Source organism: Columba livia, chromosome 4 (genome assembly GCF_036013475.1).
Source record: "Columba livia isolate bColLiv1 breed racing homer chromosome 4, bColLiv1.pat.W.v2, whole genome shotgun sequence".
NCBI lineage: Eukaryota > Metazoa > Chordata > Aves > Columbiformes > Columbidae > Columba > Columba livia.
Window position 1 is genome coordinate 43,107,041 of NC_088605.1, and position 20,436 is coordinate 43,127,476.

Genomic DNA, 20,436 nt, shown 5'->3' on the forward strand with positions numbered 1-20,436 from the left:
TTTTGCTGAGGATAAGTTCCTTTATGATATAATGCAAGCAGTTTCATACATTCCTGGATTCTAAAAATCTAGAAATTAAGGTGCTTTGTCTTAAAATTTATTGGATTGTTTTCTTGTGAACACTCTAATCATTAGGCAACAATTTGTAATAATTAAAAAGTGTACATACACATGTTGCAAGTTCCACAAGAGAACCTTCAAGACAACTCATAGACTCCTGCATCACAGGTACACTGAAAATTCAGGATTTATCCCTGTCCTGTGCAAATGTACACAAAATGTGAGTCAGAAGTCCTGGGTCCTGACATGTTAAAATGAGTCAAGTCTTCCAGCAAGATCTACAAAAAATGACTGAAAAGACACCAGTATCTGGACAGCTATGGGGAAATTTTCCCAGTTGTTCTTTACACATGGGTCATTTGAAGATATTCTTCAATATGAATTTGTGATGACAGCCCATTTCTTTCCTCTGGATCCCTAGTGATGTATGACTTAAATGCTCTACAAGTAAAATCTTAAAATGAAATAGTAATAAAATAAAATTTCTAAAAAAAGAACAACAACAACAAAAAAGAAATAGAATTCATGAATAATAATAAAATTTTTGAAGGGTTTCAGCTAGTATACAATTTTTGTTATCAATATGAGACTTTACTTAAAAAATTTTTAGGTTTCTTTTGTAAGCACTTACATGATTTATCTAGCTGAGTTGCAGAAGACAACTTACATAAAGTGTCTCTCACAAGTAAGGTTTCAAAGATTGCATCACTTGTGTATTTTTTGCCTGAGTGAAAACTATCACAATAATAATGAGGATTTTGTTGATGGTACTTACAATGTCATTCACTTTGGCTCAGCAGCATTAAATTTGTGGCGCTCATTTGTTTGAGTCTAGAGCTAATCTGATTAAATATGATGTGGGATAAACTCAGAAATTATCCTTCCATTTTTGTCCATTACTGAAAGCTTACTACTACTCAAAAATTACTTATTCATTCTAGTGTCTGTCGCTTATTGTCTAGGAATGGAAGGTTTTTTTCTATTCAAATTCATGGTCTGAGCACAACATTTGATTTGAAGAGATCCATTTCTTCTAAGAAGATAGCACTAGTCAGGCTTCCTTCAAGCCCTTGTAGAAATGATATTTCTTCCCATGGCTGTCTTGAAGTTCTTGGTATCCTTATTTTTCCAAGTAATGATCAGTATATACTGAGAGAGGAAAAGAAAGCGAGAAGGAAAGAATAATTTTAGTATGTTTGGCCATCACTGATAGTGGAGTCTCAGTCATCCAACTTAATTCTCTCTACACTGAATTCTCTTAGTGAGAGTGGAAATAGAGAAAACATGTTCACTTCTATGAGGTATGTACAAAGCATTACTAAAAAAAAGATCTTCAGTGCTTCCAAAACAAATATGTGAATATCAGTCTCTGAAATCTTGGAATATTTACTATAAGGATCATTTCCCTCTCAGTCATGCCTCTCAGGTGATGTTCAGCAGTTGTTACCACCTCTGTGAAGCAGAGCAAGACTTTTGTGGGATTTCCTTTCCCCTTCAGCCCTTGCTATATCCATCCTTCTTTTTCACTACATTTTAGGATCTAATCAGGAAGTTTATCGTTACTAAAAGAATGTACTCCCATAGATCTAAAAAAGTTAGTTTCATAGATCTTACGATTGAATATTAAGTTCCTTTCTGAATTAATCTATGAAGATCTATATTTCTTTGTAACAATATTATCAAGTAAACCTGTGAAGCGTTTACGACTTCTGATGTATTAGATCCCTGCTGGCATCCATTTTTCATCCTAAAAAAGTATTTGTAAATCCTCATCTACAATTAAAAATAAAAATAGTATTGATTTTCATTGAAAACAAGTTTTATCTCTGTATTAATTTTCCTCTTTTCTCCCACGATTTATAAATTTCAGATAATTCCCATTATTGTATAGACAATGTTTTCCTTCTTTTAATAATTGGGAAGTTACAGATGAGATATTTAGTGTGCAAGTCTGTAAGAACTTAAAAACCTGAAGTTTTCAAAGTCCAGAACTTCTTCTCAAGCCAGAGTATAACAAAGTAGTCAATACTTTTAGAAAATAAGATTTGCCATCAAATTCTGTTCTTCATCAGACCAACCTTTTTATTTATCTAACAACTGATAGTGATTATTTTGTTTTACACAAAAATTAGTAATTTTCCATAAGAGTGAACCCACAACCTTCTGTTCTGTGTATTTTAATGTTCTTTTTTGACCATTTTTTTCCCCATTCCTAATTCTTAGGAATATTATGTTAGTATTTCTGAGGTATGTTATCACAGTCACACGTTACTGTTGCAACTGTTATTTCTCTCTTTTTTTAGGTGGCATTTTTAAATATTTCATTTACAGAAATTGCAACAAGTAGGTAAATAAAATTGGTGAAGAGCACAAAAATCTTTTACAGATGCTTGTGAGTATATATGTTCACATGCCGAAACACTCACAAAAATAGAGATATATCAAGATATTTCTCAAGATTTAAATATGTCCTCAGTTAGAGGATGGTTTGTGCTTAGTGCTGTTATATTTATATACCAAGAAAGGAGGAAAAATCTTTTTCTGATGCAAAACAAAAATATTAAGCATGTGTTCTTAATGTTGTAAAGAGTATCAGGAACAAAATTAGGGAAACAGACTTCAAAGGTCAAAGACTGTTATAGTACCCAAAAGAAAGGCACCACTTGTGCTGATGAGCAATAGCTATTGGGCAAAATCCACTTCGCCTTTTGTTATCACCAAACAACCATTTCTGAACTGCAGAAATTAAAGAAAGGTCTTTCTTCAGCAACCTGCCAGAAATGAACTATTCTAGGCAACAATAATTTTCCTAAGTCCTGAAGGGAAGAGTGGTATGCCCTTGCAATGCTGATGGGTTGTGAAATCAGAAACAGTTCCAAAGCAAAAAGTGTAGGTTTTTCTTATCTAGAGGTAAATATTTTATTTGTGCAATATACTACAGTAATTGTAATAGAAAATGACAATAAAAATAAATGGTGTATTTTAAAATTACTTAAGTAAGGAAAATGAACTGTGTGATGATTTAAATGGTACAAATGCAAGGTGTTTGAAGTAAAATAAATCAATGTAAATAGGAAGTAATGGTTGCCAGTGTTTTATGTTAAGCTATTAGAAAATCTTAGTGGGGAAAAGTGCATTTTTTTTTTCCCTCTGCTGGTGGCAAAATCTCAAAGGACCAGTGAAGACAGTTGAGCCTTACAGCTAAGAAAACAATTCTTAGACAAAATTTCCATTTTCTTTTCCTTAGTTGTTAATATTTGATTCTCCAGAGCTACTGTGAATAACTTCATTTAATCAGGGAAAAAAAAAAAAAAAGAAGCAATATAGCACACCTCTATTTTAGAATTTTATTTAAATGGTAATACCTTCCCATGTTGCCAGACTAGAAGTTTTTATAGGATCAGGGTCTACCTTGATCCTCTAACAATCTGTTCATGGGCTGTTAATATCATTTACTTTGAGTCCCAGAAAACATTTGGTCAGCAGATTTGATCAGACTTTGTAGTAATGGAGCTTTATCTTCCTTGGTTGATTTTTTTGCATAAGTTTTGAAAAAATGGTCCCTAATGTGTAGAGTGTTGAGTGGCTTTAAACACAATGTTATTCTCTCAGGGTATAGTAGATAATGTTTATTATTATTTCCTTGAATCAAGTTATACAGGTTAAAAAACTCTTTTGTAAAACGGTGCTGAAGTTTGCTTCTTGTACAGATAATTTTGATTGTAGATCATTTAATTCTCTTTTATTAGCTTTCTGTTTTGAGAACATAATTTTCCTGATATTTCAGATATCTCTTTAAAAAAAATGTCTATTAACTTCGTAAGGGTAATCTGTGGGTATGGGGCTAGAAGCAAAATAAAAAGAGGACATCACTTTTTACATCATTACCATCTTCTATTCTGTTGATCTGATATTTCCTCTTTTATAACAAATGCAGTTGCACTACTAAGTAGTATATATGGCTTGTCTAAAGGAAGAAAATAACATTCAGGAAGCCAGGTTGATAATGTACCACTTCTTGGCAGCTCCACACTAGAATCTTGTTTGGCTATTCTTTGTGCATATGAGATGCAAACTAGCTTGCTCTGTCTGAAGGGTGGAAAATAATGATACCTTGCAAAAACAATTTTGAAGATGCAGTGTCAGAATTCACATGTCTTGGAACTTGGTATGGAATATCTAGTCCATTATTAATCCATATTTTACTTGACTAGAACTTCCCATCAAAATAAAATTGCATCTTCAGTAATTTTTATAGCTACAGGTCTCAGTATTGTCCCTCAATCTGAAAAACTACTAGAGATGCAGTATTATTATGGGATGAACTGAAGATTTTCAAATACAGCAAATTAAAATAAACTCTGTTGAATTTCTTCTTGTGTTGTCCACCCAGGATCTGTTCTCTAGAATGTGAAAAATAGTGTAACATACGTGGCATCCCATTCCCTTGCACAGTTTTCATAGTTCCTGTTTGCACAAACAGAAATAGTTTTGAAATTAATCTTTTAAAAACAGGAAATTTTCTAAGCACTTAAAATCAGTGGATATGATCACTAGTCACATTCTGTTATATTTAGTACTACAAGAAATAGATTTATTATAATTTGCAATACAATGTTTGAATGAGTGATACTAAAAGTCATATGATGTGTTTCCATCTTGATGTTTTGCAGTAGGCTATGGTGTTAGTTCTAACAGACTATGTCAAATACTTCAGTAGTGACATGAAAATATAGTTCACTGAGATACAGTGATAAAGTTGCTTTTGGAAAATTCATTTGTAAGATTTGCATGCAATGCTTAGAGCTCTGAAAACTCTAAGAAGATAAAAATGAAAGCAGACTGAAGAGCTCTTATTTGTCTTTTTGATGACTAGCCTTGAGAAGATATTGAAGTTGATCATTTTGGTTGGAAAAATACTCTTTCTGTGGAAAGCAAAGTGAATTCATGGTTTTCTGTTAAAGCTGTCCTTTGAGACCTGTGATGACCAGCTTCAGAGATCTTGTAAAATTCTGGGAGGAATATTCTTTCTGGTTTTAGCTCTGTTTTGCCTAGAGACTCATAGAACATTCTTCACTCGATCCAGGCACCTGTAGCAGTGCTAGCTGCTGCTCTAAGTAGCCATTTTAATTTCTGACCATAAAGGACAGCTTAAATAACCTCTACAGCTCTGTGATACCTGACCTGATTATAATGGCTTGGAGAAATAGACAATCGCATTTCAAGCATAATTGTAGCCCTTACATCATGTTATAGTTTTAGTCATCTCACCTTCAGTTTTCCAAATCTGTGCGAATGTTTGTAAGACTGGTTTTGGATATTATGCTTTTATTCTGATTAGGGTGCTTATGGTGAGTGCAAGGTTCACATTGTAGGCACCTAGATTTTGGTGTGAAAATGCGGTGCATCTGTGCGTGTAAACTGCCTATCTTCAGCTATAGTTAATGGAGATCTAGTCTATAGAGATAGTGGAGTCTAGAAGGCAATTTTACTCATGCCCTGCAGGGCTCTGGCACTGGTCATCCTAAATTCTCTAGACTCTGACTGTGTGGACTAGATGTCTAGTGGCAAAAATACCAGCTTAGGTGTTTAACTCATGTGCAGACATGCGCAGTTATGCATAGAAATGTAGGTGCCTGCAGGAAAGGAGATCTAGCACTGCTATTCTAAATGATAAGTGACAGTGAAATATGAGCATTCAACTACCCAGTTCATCAACTGTGACATGAAAATATTTATGTTTAATCCTAAGGGGAGAAAACATGTTTTTCACTTGAGAGAAAAGGAGAGGTCATCACTTTCAAGGATCTTACCATTTGACCTGTAAAAGCATCAGTGGGCTCCTCATAGGCAAATTTGGAGGATACAGGGTTGTGCAGAGAGTAGCAGTGAAAACATTTGGAGCATTAGGACTGAAGCCCAGAATATATGAGGCAAAAATGATTTTTACTCATCCACTTTGGGTACTAGAAGAAAAAATGGTCAAAGGAGGATTGCCCTAGCATATAGTTTTCTCTCTATATTTCAACTGCAGACTGAGATATTATACATGCTATATATACACATATACATGTATGCATATTTATAAGTAATGTGTGCACTTTTTATATCAAATAATGCAAACCTCTATTAAAACTTGGCAGACTGGGAGTGAGTAAACTGCAGGTGCCTCAGAGTCCTAATTCATGCAGTCTCGGCACTGCATCAGTGTGGGGTTTTTCCCTTCTTATCCCTCCCTCTGTCCTGTAGGATTCATATAACAGAAGAAGGGTCTGAACACAGAGGAATTCCTAGACGCATATGGATGTTTTGCTACACACCTATACATAGTTGTAACAAAATGGTAGCAGAATTCTTGTCAGTTTTAATCAGCTTTACATGAACTATGAAATACAGCAACTCACAAGATGAGTGTTTGCCCTACAGCTATAGCAACTGCCTTCAGAGAAGACTGGACAATATACAACCTCCTTGTGTAATGGCTGCAAATTTTCATTTGAAAATAATGTCAACTCTTTCCAGGTATGGAAAGGGATATTGAAACGTGGCACTGCTGAAGTTCAGACAATAATTACCGACTTTCTGGCATTAAGTTTCTCATTAAGTCTTTCCCTGATACTAGAAAATAGGATAAATCTTACTTAGGTACTACTGGGATGAAGATAGGGAGTTATGCACACAAGTGTGACATCTTGTAACCAGGAAGCCTTCCATAGAACTGGGTGAGTCACTAAATATTTCAGTCAAGGTTCTGTTTTTCAAGTTAATTTACTGTTACCAATGTATAACACTTTCTGCTAATGATATTTCTACAATATGTTTGTAATAAATTTATTGAACTCTAGCATCTTGTTATGGAACAAACCCACACAAAAATAGAACAGGAAGCTGTAGACATTTTAAATTGTTAAATCACACTTACAGCATTTTTGGCATGGATAGAAAGAACGCCGGTGTAACAGACATATGAGAACAGTGAGATATTTAAGGGGAAGAGGGAGTTCTTGCTCATTCCTCAAAAGCAAAATATTCCCATTGTGCTATGCAATAGACAAAGCTACTTAGGCTGTACAGACTTGATAAAGAACTTGACAGGAATTTTATGTAAAACCACCATTACTTTTTCAAAAATATAATGAACTATTTTTCTACAGTAGAAAAAGGGATTGGATCTGGTTTGAATGCAGCTCACCACCTTAAAGGACAGTGATGGAATAAGCATTTGGACAGTGAAAGAGAGCTAGATACATAAGTCTTGTTGTGGTAACATAGTCTGCACTTGCACTTTTTTCATAAGTGAAAGTCACCTGTTGAATACCATGTCACAATTTGTGTTAAAAGAGAATTTTTTTTACCCTTTATACCTGTCACAAACAGTGGAACTTTAAGTGTTGGAAATTTTGTGAAAAATAACATGAAAATTGGATGTGATAAGAGAGAGTAAGACTTACAGAAAGTGATAATGTGGATATATAACAATAATAGCCAGTAAAATTTCCAAAATTAGTAACTTTTAAAATATGAGTTTAACATTCATGCTTCATGGCATAAGAAGGAGCAATGGCTACTTTGGAAGGAGTTTTGTTGTTGAACATGATATCACATGGCATGGAATATTCCTTTGGGCAATTAGGGTCAGCTGTCCCAGCTGTATCACCTCCCAACCTCTTGCCCACACCCAGCCCACTTGTGGGAAGGGCAGAGTGAGAAACAGAGATGGCCTTGATGCTGTGCAAACACTGCTCAGCAATAACTAAAACACTTGTGGGTTATCACAAAGCACCATACAGGCTAATACAAAAAAATTAAGCCCATTCCAGCCTAACCCAGTATGCTACTCATAAAGAAAGTGCTATGGAGTTGCTAAACATTATTATTCTTTATTCTCTTAATTATTTGTCACAATGTATGGTTGAAAATCTTGGAATAAAATCTTTATTGTTCATTCATATGGAGTAAGTGAAGAAAGAAAGAGTCTCAGATTTCATGATTCTAGCATATACTCCAATTGGAGTCATATGCCCACAGGCTACAGATTCCCACTTGCATTAGCTGTAAAACACATTATTGCAAATGGGACGATTTAGTCTCATGTCTTGCAGGCTTGAGTTTTACAGGATCCCAATATGCACTCCAACAAATGCCTTTATATGCTGTCTGATATTGTGCAGGATTTCACTGCATAGAAGAGACAGGAGGGTTGAGATTCTCATAAATATTAATCAGGGATTAATGAACAGTGGGAAGTTTCTGCATATCAATCTCTATGAGAGGAAACTTTGCATTAAATACACCACCATTTCTCTATAAATCATTTGGGAAAAGTGAATGTATTCTCAAGTATCACTTGTTGTTTTCCAACAGCCTAGTCATAAAAACTAGGCTAATAGTACATAGGCAACAGACACAATTTCATCACATGATTATGAATGGCTGTATTTTTTTAATCATTTTAGTAAACTAAGTGCTTTTGAAAAATTACAAGATTATGGTAGCTTTGGGGCTTGAGTTCTGCTATACATGGAACATAGAGCAGTAGTGCAGACTTCTTTACTCAGATTTAATAGCTTGAAATTGAAAAAAAAAAAAAAATAGTGAAAGTTCAGCCCGTGCACTCACTGATTTGGTTTACTGAGACCTCCAACAAAACTCTTTTTACTAATATAAATTTTGTGAAATGTCCCTGTTACACTGGGCCTGTAGACACAACTGGAGGACAGCATTTTGTTACAGCTCTGGTAAATCGCCCTCTTTTTTTACATACGTCATTTTCAAGTCCCTTAATCTACTAATCCGTGCAATCCAAAGCTGCCTTTAACCTTAGTGACTTGCAATACTGTTTTCTGACAAATTTGGTAAGTGCTATTTTTTACAGTTGTTCTTGCCTTCTCATCAGAAAGATGAAGGCCAACCTGGCAATGAAAGCAGAGTTAATAATCTGACACTGGTATACTGAGAAGGTTCTTAATACTGAACAGGAAGGAAGCATGGACAGATTCACCTGGTGGTTAGAAGGCAGCAATTGGGTAGTGGGGTAAAATTTATTTGCAGCTGATCATTGCTGTGTGCAAGCAGGTGGGTGTTCTGAAGCGGGTGTCAGTAGCCCATCACTGTCCCTCCAAGCTATCCACCAAGATCTTCTGCATTTAGATCAACAAACCTCAAAGGAACAACCAACCCAGCCTCAGAACATCTTTCTGCCTGAGTGAAATTATAGCTGTTATAGTTGCATAAGTTGTAACTCACTTATGAAATTCACAATTAATTAAGATCAGAAAAAGTGTAAGATTTAAAAAAAAAATCTGTACAGGGGATTTAAAAATGGCATCTAAACCTCAGGCCTGCAGAAAGACAGACTTCTCTGCATACTACTTTTTTTTGTGTGTATTTGTACGAGCTAAGGTATTGTGTCGAATCACAGTTAACGTCATGAGATTTGAAACACTTTGCTGCTTCTCAAAATCTCAGCATGAAATGACTGAGTAGTATGAGGTTAAAATCTGCTGTACTGAAGCAATTTTGATTTTATGAACAAAGCCAAAAAATTGTTTATTCATATATTCACAGGTTAGAAGAGACCATGTGAACATCTCTGACTTTCTGTGTATACCATAGATTTTTAACATTTCAAACAGTCATCCAGGGATTCACGTAATGCTGGAGCGGGTCCAGAGAAGAGCAACACGACTGGTGAAGGGACTTGAACATAAGACCTATGAGGAGAGGCTGAGGGAGCTGGGGTTGTTTAGTCTAGAGAAGAGGAGGCTTAGAGGTGACCTCATCACTCTCTATAACTACCTGAAGGGAAGTTATAGCCAGGTGGGGATTGGTCTCTTCTCCCAGGCAGTTAGCAATAGGACAAGGGGGCATGGGCTTAAACTCTACCAGGGGAAATTTAGGCTGGATATTAGAAAGAAATTCTTTACAGAGAGAGTGATCAGGCATTGGAATGGCCTGCCCAGGGAGGTGGTGGACTCACCGTCCCTAGAGGTTTTTAAACTGGGATTGGACATGGCACTTAGTGCCATGATCTAGTAAACGGACTAGAGTTGGACCAAGGGTTGGACTCAATGATCTCTGAGGTCTTTTCCAACCCAGTCGATTCTGTGATTCTGTGATTCTGTAATGAATCTGATATTTCTAAATCTACTTCTACTTGGGTTTGGCCAAATCTTCCAAAAAACATCATAGTCTTTACAAGGAGATTCCTACTAAAGAAAAGTCATCAACTCTGTGATAGTTTGTTGCAATGGTTTATTGTCCCCATTGATAGAAAAAGTTACCTATTTCTCATTTAAATTTGTCTGATTTCAGTCTACAGTCATTATTATAATTCCTCTGTGAAAGACAACATTACTAAACAATATGTTCTCTCCATTCAGGTTTATCTGTGTTGTAAATAAGTTATGTTGCAGTTATATTTTTTGTAAGCTAAATATATGTGACACTCTTAGACTTTTGTTTACAGTCATTGTCTTCATCCCTCAAATAATTTTCATATTTTTCCTTGCTCCTAATATTTTTGAATATTCCCCTTTAGAAAGGCAGAAATAAAACAACAGAAAATGTTCTTAATTTGGTCTCCTTTGGTCTCCCTAATGTAGAACACAGATACACAGATAGGAGACCGCTGCAATATTCTTACCTCTTTCTGGCGTTTTTTTTTGTGGGTTTTTTGTTTGTTTGTTTGTTTGTTTGTTTTTGTTTGTTTGTTTTTTGTTTGTTTGTTTGGGTTTTTTGTTTGTGGGTTTGTTTTTTGTCATTTTGTTTGTTCGTGTTTTTTTGTTCTTTGTTTTGGTTTTTTGTATTGTTTGGTTTTTATGGGGTTTGGGTGGTTTTGGTTTGTTTTTTTTTTAACTCATTGGACTCAGATCTCATACTGAACTGCATGTCTACTACGATCCTTAAATCCCTTCATAGTTGCTACTTTTCAGGATATTGTTCTATATCTTCATCTTGCATTCCTCATTCACATGTGAAGTTGCTCAACTTTACACTTGGTTACATTTGAACATATTTTGCTTAAATGAGCAACTAATATAATGACTTTTCTGTCATTATTGACAACCTTAGTGTCGTGGACACATATATACCTTCAAATTGCCTGTGAAAATTTTGTGAAGTATCAGATTTGGTACCAAGCAGAAGCAAAACTTCCCTGCAAAATGATGATTTTGCCTTGATAGCTACATTTGATTACAAAGAAATTATTTTTCCTTCAGGTATCAGTTTTTATTACTGGAAAGGTATGTACTTCTGATATTCAGTTACCTTCAGCAAGGTTTTCTAATAAAAAAATTAAATTAGGTTTGTCTCACAAAGTTCATTTTTCCATAAACCCATGTTGACTGCATTATGTTCACATTTTTCTGTAGCTGGTTCTGATATCATCTATTTTATTATTTCCCTGGGATATGCATCAAAATATTCAGCTTAGCTGGGGTACTTCGCTTTATGTTATTAATATTTCAACACTCTTCTTCCAGTCTTTGCAATTTTTCTTGTTTTTCTGAGATTTATTAAAATATTAAGAACTAGTCAACTCTTTCAAAATTATCAGGAACAAAATATCTAACCTGACAGATGTGTGTTCCTATAAAAAAAGTTTATAATCCTCCTCAGCTGCTAGTGACCTGGAAAATACTTCCTTATCTTTAGGTAATGAAAGTTACCTGAAGTTTCTCATTCATTTTTTTTTTTACTGTACTAGCTTTCCTTATCAGTTTTCTTCACTTCCCATTTTCCCTTCTGTATCTTCCTTCCAGAGCTTCCATTACTTTTCCCATCCTTACACCTCTGCCTCACTATTCTCATGGACTGAGAATCAGCCAGGCAAACCTCACAGGCACAGGAACAATCAGACCTCTCTTGATTTGTTCAGCTTCTCAAAAGCCGGCCACACAGCTCTCACTGAGACAGGCAGACAAACAAATATATCAAACACACAGCTTGCCAAATCCTTTTACATACAAGAAGACTGGCAGCTTTGAAACAATTTTTTTCCCCCCACTTCTCTTTTATCTGTATGTTTGGCTGTTTGGGTATTTACCTCTCTGTCCAGCTTTACTGAATTTTGACTGGGGCACTGAACAGTTACAGGCAATATGACAGGCTGAGAAAGAATAATTTGAACAATAGTATTGCTACAATCCTATTAGTTCTAATAAATTACTTTTGGCAGCCATACTGGTTCTGTGGACGGGCAGTTCCTTTGTGAAGGTTTTCCAGTGTCCCACTTTGGATCTTCTCTCCCACCCAGGTCCAAAGTTATGTCTGATTTTAATTTTCACAGATATTTTGACAAAGTGATTTCCTGTATTCTTTTGCAAAAAGATATATTTTAGTTGTCTGTACTTGCTCTTATCTGTCTTTTTAAGACCTCAGTTACAATGGTAACCTGTAGCATGACCACTTAGAAGTCACGTTGAGCTTTAGGTAACCTATGTTTTCATCCACACTTTGCCAATGGATCATTCTATGGCCTTAAGAAAGTCATCATGCTGTAATATTTGTAAAATGCTTTGAAATCAGTAAGTAAAAACTGCTAGTTAAGTTCAGTGTATTATTTTGCTCACATAGCTGATATTTTAGCCTACTCACCTCCTAAAACATTAACTTCTAGGCTAATATTATATCTTTGTCCAAAGTACTGGTGGTTTAATATTTGAACTAGAAAACATTATAAATAAAAAAAGTCTTCAGCATGTTAACATTACAAGAAAGTAGAATTATGTTTTTCCTGGACTAGAGAAATTGCTACTTAAAGAATGGACTGGAAAGCTTATCTCACAAAGCAGTATTTTCAAATTCAGAAAAGAGCAGAACACAATAAATAGCATGGATAGTTGTAAATAATTTTGAATCTACAGTGTTGAGAAGATTCAAGAACTGAAAACAATCACAGTAAAAAATGTATTAAACTGCCCCTTGCACACTTCAAAAGCAAGATACATTGTGAGTATTCAGGTATAGCTGATTATCAGTATATATAGATTAGCTGCTGCAGTAGGAAATTATGAAATCAAGTATCTTAATAGCTTCTGAGCAAGGGACAGTAGATCTCCTAAGTGCAACAAACACAGTGTCAGAATGAAGTTTTAGCAATCCTGAACCCAGGTTCTTTAGTTTTCAGATAAGCTCAATTACCAAAGCTGAAGCTTTGAACAATCTATCCAGGATACTGTAAGCTTTTGGAAAAGGGAAACTTTTGGCTTTTGGAAAGGGAACTAAATGTTATAAAGAGGCAGATAAAGCTGTACAAGAAACTAGAATGCTTGGGTAAGTTGTGGTTGAAGTAGTTGAGACATGATATGTCATCAGCTGGTGTATGTTTTAAATGTGTTTGCTGGTTTGCCCTAGTGTAAAGATGTGATTAACTCTGAAGATCTGGAGTCCCCAGCTGTAGACAAACAAAATCTGCCTGTGTTAGTGGGAAAGTTTATACCCACATTCTGCTCTGGCACCTAAACTGTTTTATTCGTAACAACCAGGTTAATCACCAGACACTATTAAAAGCATTTAAATGATCCCACAGTTCCTCTTAATGGCATGCATTGGGGAATGCTTATGCAAACCTCTTAGCTGGCAGAATTTAGGGGATTTTTCTTGCGGAAGGTACAACCAGGTAATGAGAAGCTGGAGGACAAACCAATGGTAACATCCTCCTCCATGGGGAAAGCCATTTGTTGAGTGTGAGGGTTTCCACACCTTCACATGATGTATCTAACACCTTATATTTAATTTAACTTTAGAGAGTATATTCACTGTTTCGTTAATCATGGGTTTTATGCAACCAAATTTAACATAAGCTGAGTGTACCTGTGATTGAAAAACATTTGCTGGGAGTAATATTTGAGAAGCAAAGATTGATAAGTTATATATTCCTTTTGAAACCAATGACATTTGAATGCAAAATGTCACATAAATTGATTATTTACACTGCTTAATCAAGTACTCATAAGTAAGGTAGATTTCTTTGAATCAAACTGATCTAAATAATTTTAATCAGGATTAAAATCAGCAAATAATGATTTCTGATTTAACTAATTGATGATAATCTTGTTTTGCATTTGTATTTTACTTCAGAAAAAAGAGTCATTTTTATCAGCTGAAGTAATCCTTAAGATAAATAGGTGTGCAAGTAGGACAAAGATTTTGTATTCTTCTTGCTTATCAGGTTGATATGTGATAAACACCTTGTTTAAGGTTTTGTCCAGTTTAAAAGATATTTGTTTAGATTCTTAAATTTGCTTTGTGGTAGAAAATGTTTTGTTTGGTTGGTTTTTAAATTGCTTGTGCTTTCTCTGAAGTAGGATAGAAACTAGAGTGCAGCTCAAAATATACAGTGAAATTTTAAGTCTTTTTCCTCAGCTAAATAAAGGTACCATGAAATATAATGGACACACATAATAAAATGTATTAAATATATTTTAATTTTAAGTGACGGATTTATTACAGAAAACAATTTTTAACTGTATAATATAGTTTCTGAAAACAATAGGCCAAACTTTCAAAAGTATTATATATTTAATTACATAGATAGTGTCTGATGGGATTTTCTGAATCACATAATTGCTTTTGTGTATATTTATGTGTATCTGAAAATGTCACTTGGATATAAGTCAGTGGTTTAAGTACCTATGTAAGTTAAAAACCAGTTTTGTGAGAGCCTGTTCTTTCTCTTGTAAAAAATATTTCCTGGTGTTCCCTGTGACTGTGTATTGGTATACTGGAAGAGAAAAATGTTTTCAAACCCAAAGTTAGCTCACCAAACTCGAGCAAAAAAGTGTACTTTGTGTTCACTATTGAAATTGAGATCAAAAGTAGTTAAAACAAAAAAATGTCTGCATTGTGTAAAGTACTCAGATTAAATTAGATGAAATAACTCTTTAATATTATTTAATATATTCAGTACCTGCCATCACATTGACCTAAAATTATATATTTTCCCTTGCCTTCACATACCTTTAACTCATTAAAATAAGGATGATTGAGAAGGGTTCATGAACATCATATTTATTTTTTTAATTTATGCAAATGACATCACTAATCGGTAGTAGGTTTATCTTTTAACATAAATATTAATAAACTTAAATGTAATTTAAATTTCCTCTAATAATAAAATTTTTTAAATCATACCAAATAGGAGCAGACCTAAGTGAAATATCCATTTTTCTTTGAAGATGATAGAAATCATTCTGTAGTTCTGTGATCATATGATACTGAAGCAGTATGCAAGGATTTCAGAAGATGGGGCTAAAATTAAAAATATTCTTGTATCAGTTCAGTAGTAAATGTAATTCACCCTGTTGTATGTTGGAGGAACTAACTGAACAATGTCCTGAAACCTTTTTGCCTGTTACTTTGGTGTTTCACTGCTTAGTAAATATGGAGTTGCAAAGTATAGTGTGAGTATTGTGTCATGGTGCTTTATATCAAGAGGATGTGAAAGTTATTGTTAGATTATGTCAGCACTCAACTTCATTCTTAGGATCAAAGATTCAGAGGAAAAAAAGTTAAGAAATGTGTCAAAGGAAAAGAGCTGTTTCGGAAAAGCGCTGTGAAAGATACTTTGATTATAAGCAAAACCAGTATATTTCTGCATGACTCCATAATATTTAGAGTGGTGAGGTTTGCGTTTATACAATCAAATGATTGTTCAGTTGTAAATTATACATTAACATTACAGAACAGTCATATAGTTTATATTTGAATGTTACAAACATTCAGCTCTAGGATTTTGGAGTTGAACCATGTTATTCAAGTTCAGTGAAAACTCCTTGATGTATGGTAAAAGTATAAAGGGCAACAAATTGTAAGAAATATGGGGCTTGGATAGTTGGGAAGCATAAATCTAAATCTTTTAAATTTCTACTGAATTAATATGAGGATGATTCAGATAATTATCTGAATAACAGTGAGTGCTGGGTTAAGTTTATGTTCCCAAGAATGTTGAAGAACTATATGAAGTGAATTAAAATATGTGAGATGTACTTCATATTGATATTTAATCTTTTTCTTCTTCCTGGCTTTTGTAAAAGTTATAACTGAATAGGTGTACTCAGAGTAATGTTTACCTTTTCCCCTACGTCAGTAGGAAAAAAATGTTTTACCCATTAATCAGATAAAAGGGTTTTAGATGTTTTATTTGATGCAGTCTAAATTACAATTGCAAGAAGACTAAAAGTTAAATATTATAAACTGCATAATATCTGAAACATTTTAAACTGAGATATACAGCAGTACACTGCTGCACATATTAACTCATTTACTTTGCTTATAGTGGCTTTCCCCATTTGTATATAATACACACAGCAGCTCTGACTTTCTTTGATTTTGTGCTTTTCCTTCCAGGTTTGGATTTATTCTTCATAAGGATGAGCCTGTGCTCCAGAAGATTGATCTAGAAACTATGTCCTACATCAAGACAATTAGTTTAAAGGATTATAATTGCATTCCTCAGTCACTGGCTTATACGCATCTCGGAGGATATCTGTTTATCTGCTGTAAGCCTGATACCACCGGGGCTGTCCTGCCACAGCTTATAGTGGATAGCGTTACCGATTCTGTGATTGGATACAACAGCGACGTGACAGGCACGCCACATGCCTCTCCAGATGGACGCTACCTTGTCAGCATTGATGATGCAAAAGGTCTCATGAGGGTCCAGTCCATAACAATGAGAGGAGAAATACAGGATGCATTTGACATTCACACTAATTTGCACATATCTGATGTAGCTTTTCAGCCATCATTCACTGAAGCTCATCAATACAACGTCTACTGTAGCTCCAGCACACAAACTGATGTTCTTTTTGTGGAGCTCTCCTCTGGCAAGGTTAAGATGGTGAAGAGCCTGAAAGAGCCTGTCAAAGCGGGCGAATGGCCTTGGAACAGTAAGAACCGTCTTATAAAAGACAGTGGCCTTTTTGGCCAGTATCTCATGACCCCTTCCAAGGAATCTCTGTTTATCCTGGATGGACGGCTCAATAAGTTAAATTGTGAAATCACTGAAGTTGAGAGAGGCAACACAGTAATTTGGGTTGGAGAAGCATAAGTATCTGTGTTAGATACTTACCGAATTAATAGTTTTACAGTACATTGCACTTAAATTACACCATTCTTCAAATTTACATGATTTTCATTTTAAATTGTTAGACCCTTCTATACCTGTTATTTTTTTGACTTGAACACAATTTGAATCAACTTCCACATGAAAGTTACTAAAACAACAGCTATTCAATAATGGTACTCCTTAATAATTATCAGCTGGGATGCTGTTCTTTGTCTGAAATTACTAAATATTGAAATTGATGATAAATATCTCGCATTATTTTAAATGAAGTGGGGAAAAAATAAAGCTTCAGGGAATTTAAAGTTATACTTAGCTTAAATGTTATTCAAATTTTGGGTTGATTTGCTTCAGACACAAAACAAGAGCTGTTGTACAATCTTTGACTCCTTAAACTGAAATGTTATGTCCTGTTTTGTCCAGTCCACTGTTTAATCTTTTTGTGCCTTGAAGCGAAAGTCTCACGTGAAAGGTAAAGCATAGAAATTGCATAATTTATTCCCACTGTGGCTTCAGGATTGCTTGTCATTGGAAAGAAACTTTTGGTATCAAATTTCAAGTCTCAAGTTGTGGAACATATATGGAGAGAAAAAAAGGAAAAATTATGTTTGCAGTGTTTTCTGATCACTGCGATTTGACAAGCTTATTTTTATGGTGAGTCTCAGTTGAGAGAGCTGCTTGCAGAAGCTTAACCTTTTTTTAGAAAAAAATAAGATATTATGTTTTTCAGCTATCACAGGGTTTCATCAGCAAGGAGTTTCAGTTCTACTGAAGATAAACATTGCATTTATCCTTTCAGAGTAAACCACATTCTAAAAACCTGGCATCACAAAGCTTCACTAAAATCACTGAGGAAACTGTTACTTAAAAACAAACAAAATCCATTTTGAGAAACTGAAAATGCAAAGAGCTGGTCTATAACCAGTAGATAACATTTCTGCTTATGCATTTTACCATTGATCCATATTTGTTAAACCATTTGGTTAGATAAACAGGTTTTCTATTCCATACATCCAATTGGATTAGTGCAAAAAACAAATGACAAAAACTTTGTATTTTTTATAGTTTGTTTACTTAGAATTCTAGTATTAACAATGATTAAATATGTAAGTGGGAAAAATAAGATTCTCAGAAATAGAATAAAAGGTCAATAGGATCAGAAAGCCAGCAGTAAACAACTATCCAGACTTGGAGCAATGACTTAGAAGTTTGGGAGTATTTTTATTTTTCTTATGTTTTTGCTAAAGAATGCTTATAAGCTCTTAAACCGACCTCCATTTACTGAAGGCAATCAGAAAAAAAAAATCTTTTTTTAAATAAAATTTTACTGCAATTTAGATTGTGTAAAATTGCTTAGAAATCTGCAATTTTCTAGCATTGTAATCTTGTGTGCATTTAGCATCCTACCCTGTGTGGTACGGTAGATCTCTCTTTAGCTTGAGCAAATCTCCTGGTAGGTAGATTTAACTAAGAGTCTGCTTACATTTCTAGCTACTGAATCTGTTTTCCTTTTTAACAACTTCCTCCATTGTGAACGAACAGCAATCATGTAAACTGTCTGTTACTCACTTATTTGCAGTAGTCTGTCTCATGCATTTTTCTTCTGTAACTTACACCATGTGAATGTTCTATATGTAGAAAATGCTTGACAAAAGGAGAATAAACCCCATAAGTTTTAAACAGTTCTGACTTTGGTGAATGCTCTGACATAGCCAAGCTGAAGTGGCATGTAACATGAACTTTATTTGAAAGCAAGGTAGAAGGAAATTTATCTACCTATTATATGTGTATATATATAAAATAGATGTATTTATATATATTTATAAAACAATATTAAGTGTGGAAAGAAATCTTTGCAGAAGAGCTTAACTAACTGGAAAAGCTTTCTTTGGCAGCTACAAAGAAAAGCTCATCTATTAATCAGTTCGGCACAGAGTCATTAGAGTACAGACTATAGTTAGAGTATAGAAAGGTGTCTGTTCTCATCCCTAGCCTCTGGAGCCAAAACCCTCCAGTCTGAAAGCATGCACTCCAGTAGCACAACACTCCCTATCCTGTCTGCCCAGTGTAGCTGGGTTGTACACTTACTGTGCCCTCTAACCTAACCATTAACATTAAAGATAAGAACTGAATCCCACGATGATACTGAGATTCCCTTGACAATGAAAGCTGTCCTGGCTTGTACGTGATCCCTTACAATCTCTGTCAAAGTCCAAGGCAGTTGCCAGTTTTGGCAATGTCATATTATTTTGTATTAGCAACATTTTGCAATTGAAGAAGCTTTAAGAACAAACTGTGTAGCTTGTTATATGAAAGAGACCAAAATCTCTGCTAACATACTTCACAGATTTTGCTGTTTCAAGAATATTACATTAATTTGTATAGTACATCTATACAAACTGTCACTCAGAATTCTTGTCTGAAAACAATTTCTCTATTCCCACCCTAAAGAATATGTTTGACTAGCTAAAGCAGTTTGGTAAAGGACTATTGCTAACTCCCTTTATTTTGTTTAACTAGTCTAGTGTAATATCTCAGAGGCCACAGTCTGTTTGAAAGAAGTCAAATGTACATGGCAACCAAGTTCTGTTACAGCTGCTGAAAGTTTCCCCTGTATTCCTGTACACTGATGAATTTGAGAGGCACATGTGAGGACAAGATGGAGTGCCATTCACCAGGGATCCTGTTGGTAGAGCTGCTTTTGCTAAGGTATTAAAAAAATATTATTTATGAGACCTGGAGAAAAGGCTCTGTCAGTCTATTTTAAGAGTCACCAAAGGAAAGAAAAAATATCTCCAAAGTAAAGAAAATATTACTTTTCCTTTCAGTTTCACAGTAGACATTTTCAGTAGTCTATGTCTGAAGGTATGTTTTAAACTATTCCATACAGATAAATGGCTAGTGATTTGCTTCCCTACCATATGTACATCAATCAATAGGTATGAGGGATTAAAAACTGAGTTGTGTTTTTTTCAAGGGTGTCTTTTATAAACTAGTAGAGATTTTTATTTCAAAGTATGATCTTGCAATTTTTCACTTTTTGCATGTGGTCCAGATTATCAGCATTTATATATTTTTATACATTTATATATACATTTTTATATGTTTTCTGACTGCTTAGTTTATAATATCAAATTGTGAGAGACTGCTAGTTAAGCAACTGCATAACTTAGTAAACTGAGTTCAGAACAACCTCTTCAATGCATTTAGTTATATTGCTTAGAAACAAATTATTTCAAGCAGCTAGACATTTGGTGCCAAAGAGTTCATAAGTCCAAAAATAAGATGTCTTTGCAAATACGTAA

At 34.6% G+C, this 20,436-nt stretch overlaps 1 protein-coding gene across 5 annotated transcripts in view; it reads left to right on the forward strand.

Moving 5' to 3' along the window:
• Positions 1 to 18,813, forward strand: part of FSTL5 (follistatin like 5) — a 307,998-nt gene extending 289,185 nt beyond the window's left edge. For all 5 annotated transcript variants that reach the window (XM_065061431.1, XM_065061429.1, XM_065061430.1 and 2 more), the window contains one exon: positions 16,414 to 18,813. In XM_065061431.1, the coding sequence (XP_064917503.1) occupies positions 16,414 to 17,116 (703 nt within the window). In that variant the 3' untranslated portion in view covers positions 17,117 to 18,813. The remainder of the gene's footprint in view (positions 1 to 16,413) is intronic.
• The last annotated feature ends 1,623 nt before the right edge of the window (positions 18,814 to 20,436 follow it).